Source organism: Pteropus vampyrus, unplaced genomic scaffold, assembly GCF_000151845.1.
Source record: "Pteropus vampyrus isolate Shadow unplaced genomic scaffold, Pvam_2.0 Scaffold940, whole genome shotgun sequence".
Taxonomy (NCBI): Eukaryota; Metazoa; Chordata; class Mammalia; order Chiroptera; family Pteropodidae; genus Pteropus; species Pteropus vampyrus.
In genome coordinates this window covers 16,955-21,111 of record NW_011889721.1, presented here as the reverse complement: position 1 = coordinate 21,111, position 4,157 = coordinate 16,955, and the positions used below count along the sequence as shown (strand labels likewise).

General features: G+C 37.7%; 1 protein-coding gene and 1 pseudogene across 1 annotated transcript; both read right to left on the bottom strand.

The window, feature by feature from the left end:
• Positions 1–275: 275 nt before the first annotated feature.
• Positions 276–394, bottom strand: LOC111734281 (annotated as a pseudogene).
• A 920-nt stretch (positions 395–1,314) lies between these two features.
• On the bottom strand, positions 1,315–2,135 carry LOC105309909 (olfactory receptor 7A17-like). Its single transcript, XM_023526471.1, has 2 exons — positions 1,781–2,135; positions 1,315–1,499 (listed from the first exon to the last, which is right to left on the bottom strand). The coding sequence occupies exons 1-2, from the start codon at positions 2,133–2,135 to the stop codon at positions 1,315–1,317; spliced, it is 540 nt and encodes a 179-aa protein (XP_023382239.1).
• Positions 2,136–4,157: the final 2,022 nt, after the last annotated feature.

Below are 4,157 nucleotides of genomic sequence, written 5' to 3'. Positions count from 1 at the left end.
CATTCACAGTTGTCAAATTTATTTCAGATAACTGTATAAAAGTGGCTCCATTGAAGTTCCCTTCTAGGGATTCAGGAGAGAGTAGAAGGACATGCATGTTGGTGCAGGATAATTTGTGATCCTTATTCACATGACTGGGCAGGATTTTATTTTATTTATATTACTTTTTATTTTTGTTTTTATTTATTTTTTTTTTTTTAGGTGAGGCAACCCTTGCTTGACCTCACAGATTGCAAGGACCTTGTCAGCTTACAATCCCTTATTTTTAATTTTTACACCTACGGCACCTGGTCTTCTTAGGTGGTCTCCCATCTAGGTACTAACCAGGCCCGATCCTGCTTAGCTTCTGAGATCATATGGGATCGGACTTGTTCAGGGTGGCATGGCCGTAGACAGGATTTTAACTCTTGTATGATTCATCCTTTGATCATGAAGATTGAAGATATTCCTGAGTATAAAGGGGATATATATAATGGATGATATTAATATTGTTTATTCACTCCCCCTTTGGTAGTTATGAAAAAAATTAGAAAAACGGAGATATTTAATTTAGAGTACTAGAAGCAGTCATATTTGTAGGCGGCATGCTGGAAGTTTTAAAGCAGAAACAGAAAAGTAGTTAAGTAAAAAATAAACACATAAAACACTCAAAGTATTTCTTCACCCCAGTAAATAAGGACTCTTACACATGGACATCGTATTCTACACTTCAGTGAGTAGATGTGCAGCATGAAACTATTTTTGCATAGTAATACGATGTATGACTATTTTTGTTTCATCATATTTAAAGTCATCTCTGACTCTACCCATATTAGGTCAGTCTATTTATTAACATTTATATTTCTGTGTAGACTTTTCTTAGAAACATGTATTTGATAGTCAGTTTTTTTCTGGTGATTATGGTAGGCATGTAGACACATACTAGCATGTTAAAGTCTACATTATCAGAAAGAGCAGTGAAGGTAGTGCTATAGAAAATAATAATGAATATATAAGTGAAACTATGGTCTTAGGTTTTTCCTTTACAATAGAATGATACAAATGACCTTAGTAGCCAAGTGTGGTTTTGTCTATAGGAGCAGTACAATTGATGACTTCTTTTGGAAAAACAACAGAAAAATTACTTGGGATGATATATGTCAAAAGAATAAATTATGCTAAGAAATTCATGTTAACACATGAGATAAATGAGAATTTTCAAATATTTATGGTCCAAAGATTAGATTAATTTGTGTCAGAGTTTTTGGTCCTGAGGGTTTGAATCATGAATTCATGGGCACTTCTTTGGCCTAGTACAGTTGGCCCTTGAAAAGCTTACCTGCCAAGGAATCTTTTCAGAGCCCCCTTTATGTCTTTGTTCCTCAGACTATAGATGAAGGGGTTCAGCATGGGTGTGACCCCAGTGTACATCACAGAGGCTGTGGCACTTGAGTGTGAACAGTGGGTAGCGGCAGAGCTGAAGTACACTCCTAAGCTTGTACAATAAAATAAGGAGACAACTGAGAGGTGAGATGTACAGGTGGAAAATGCTTTATACTTCCCCTGGCTGATGACATTCTCTGTATGGAGGACGCTATCTTAGAGTAAGAATAAAGGATACCAGCAAAAGGAACAACAGCCAACATCCCAGCTGAAAGATACATCACATTATTAAGAAAGGTGTCAGAACAGGCAAGTCATACCATTTAACTGAGTTCACAGAAAAATGAGGGGATTTCCAAGTCTGTATAGAAGGACAGTTGTAAAGCCATTAAGTTCTCTAACAAGGAATTCAGGACACTCATGATCCAGGACACTGGAATCAACAGTCCACAGAGCTGGGGGTTCATGATGACTGTGTAGTGCAGGGGGTGACGGATGGCCACAAAGCGGTCATAGGCCATCATGGTCAGAATAAAGTTATCCAGTACCGCAAAGAGTATATAAAAATACATCTGTGTGATGCAGCTGTCATAGGCTATCACTTTGGTCTGTGTTTGAATGTTCACCAGCATCTTTGGAACGGTGGTGGAGGTGAAACAGACGTCTATCAAGGACAGGTTGGAGAGGAAGAAGTACATGGGTGTGTGGAGGTGGGGATCTGAGCTGATGGCCAGGATGATGAGCAGGTTTCCAAACACAGTGATCAGGTACATGGAGAGGAAAAGCCTAAATATGAGGGGCTGCAGTTTTGGTTCCTTGGACAATTCCAGAAGAAGAAATTCTGATTTTCGTGTATCATTCCCTAGTTCCATGTGTTCGAAGTGACTACCAGAAAATAGAAATAAATAAATAAATTTCACATAAACAAGCATCAGTAACCAAGGATAAATGCTGCATTCATATTTTAGAATCAAGAAAATAATTTCCCCATTTGGTGTGTGACCTAGTCCCCATTAACACATCTCCAGTGCCATTTATCATTAGAATTTCCTTCTCTACCATCAACCTGTTCTTCAAACATAATGTATATTGCTGTTTTATTGAGAATATCTTTTATGCATTTGAGGAATATATATTAAATATAGACCATGGTCCAGGTACTGTTCAGAGTATAGGATGCTGAAAAACAAGTCTCTACAATCTAAAGATGGAGAAAGAATATAATCAAATAAAAAATAATATAATATACCAATGGTGCAGATGCTATAGAAAAAGAAATCACATATAACAGAGAGAGTGGATAGAGGGTGTTTTTTTTTATAGAGTTAAGCCAAGACCTGCCAACAAGGTGACCCTTTAACAGACATCTCAAAGAGACTAAGTGGGAAACACGATTTTATCTTGGGAAGTGTTTGCCTGGCAGAAGGAACTGCCAGTGCAAGGCCCTAAGGAAGATGATTGTCTTAGAAAATCAAGGCTCAAAATGAGTCAGTGTGTTAATGAGTAAGGCAGAGCATGATGAGAGCTGATGTCAGAATGTTGAGGAACAGGTGGCTTGCCTGTTGCTGTTGAAACTTCAAGTCACAGAGAATCTCTCGTCCACGCTATGTAAATCTTGCGCTTTATTAATGTGGTTGTGAAGGCATCTCAGAATTGAAAAGGATCTCCTCTTCAGTATCTTCCCTTGATAGAGTTATGGCTGATCTATTATAAGTCACCTTGGAATATAAGAGTCCAGGTACCTCTGCTCTGAGAACTGCTTTCAGTTCACAAGACACACATACATAAATGTTCACACACAACACAGCACACCATGGCCTACTCATCTGTGTTGTTTGCATGTCTTTCTCATCCCTCCTACACTATTTAGGCTATGTGTAGATGCAACTCAAGCTGTTCAGATCAAGCACCTTTTCCAAAAAGAATTGAAATGGTACCTAAGTATTCCTATTGTAAGCCTTCCATGGATAAATACACTTGGGGTTCCCTATTGGTAAGTCTCTTTTCTGCGCTTTTTAAAAAGAGACATTTAAAGAAACATAAGCAACATGTTAAATAAACATAGAGGGAGAGAGAAGAATAAAATGGACTTGAAGAAGAAAAAAGATCTAGTAAGCTCAGGTGGTCCCTGAGATGATGAGGAAGAAAAATTTTCATTGAATTCTGGAAGCATTCCAACCCTGATTACACACCCTTGAAGCCAAGCAAAATAATAAAGGAGAAAAAAATAATAACTTTGTCCAAAAGACAAAAGTGGTGCTAAACATATGGTTTGAAACACCTTACAGATTGAATACCCCAAGTGAAAACTGACGAATAAATAAATACATAAACAAGCCAATGATTCACAAAAGGAAATATACAAAAAACAACAAAGTTTGGATGTTTTTAATATCAAGCAATAGAAGACTGGTTTTTCCTGTGCCTATTCTGTATTTATTTGACCAGTTGGTTTTTATGTGGTGGGTAATAGATGAGGCAAGGTCCTTTGTCAGTGCTCCTTTGAGGCATTTTTTCTTTGTTTTTCTTAGACTTTGGGTCTTGATCTTATTTTAGACAAATCCAGTGGGCAAGTCTAATTCTGGTTCTGTCCTTCATCAAACATGCAAGGCCTCCCCAGGCCACACTCTATAAGTCCTGCATACATCTGACAATTTCATCCTTTTACACTGAGGAACTTTCTTCATATGAGTTAAGCCTGAGCACATAATGTCATGTAAACATTTATTTCATTGCAGTCTGACTTCACCATCATAGTGCAAGACCCAAACAAGTAGGGCTTCACTTGTTTTGTT

Excerpts from the sequence above, each read along its gene's own strand:
- LOC105309909 (XM_023526471.1), bottom strand. The coding sequence starts at position 2,135 with ATGTACCTGATCACTGTGTTTGGAAACCTGCTCATCATCCTGGCCATC. Across the intron at positions 1,500-1,780 it reads TCCAGTGTCCTGGATCATGA|TTGTCTCCTTATTTTATTGT; the intron begins GTGTCCTGAATT and ends CTCACCTCTCAG.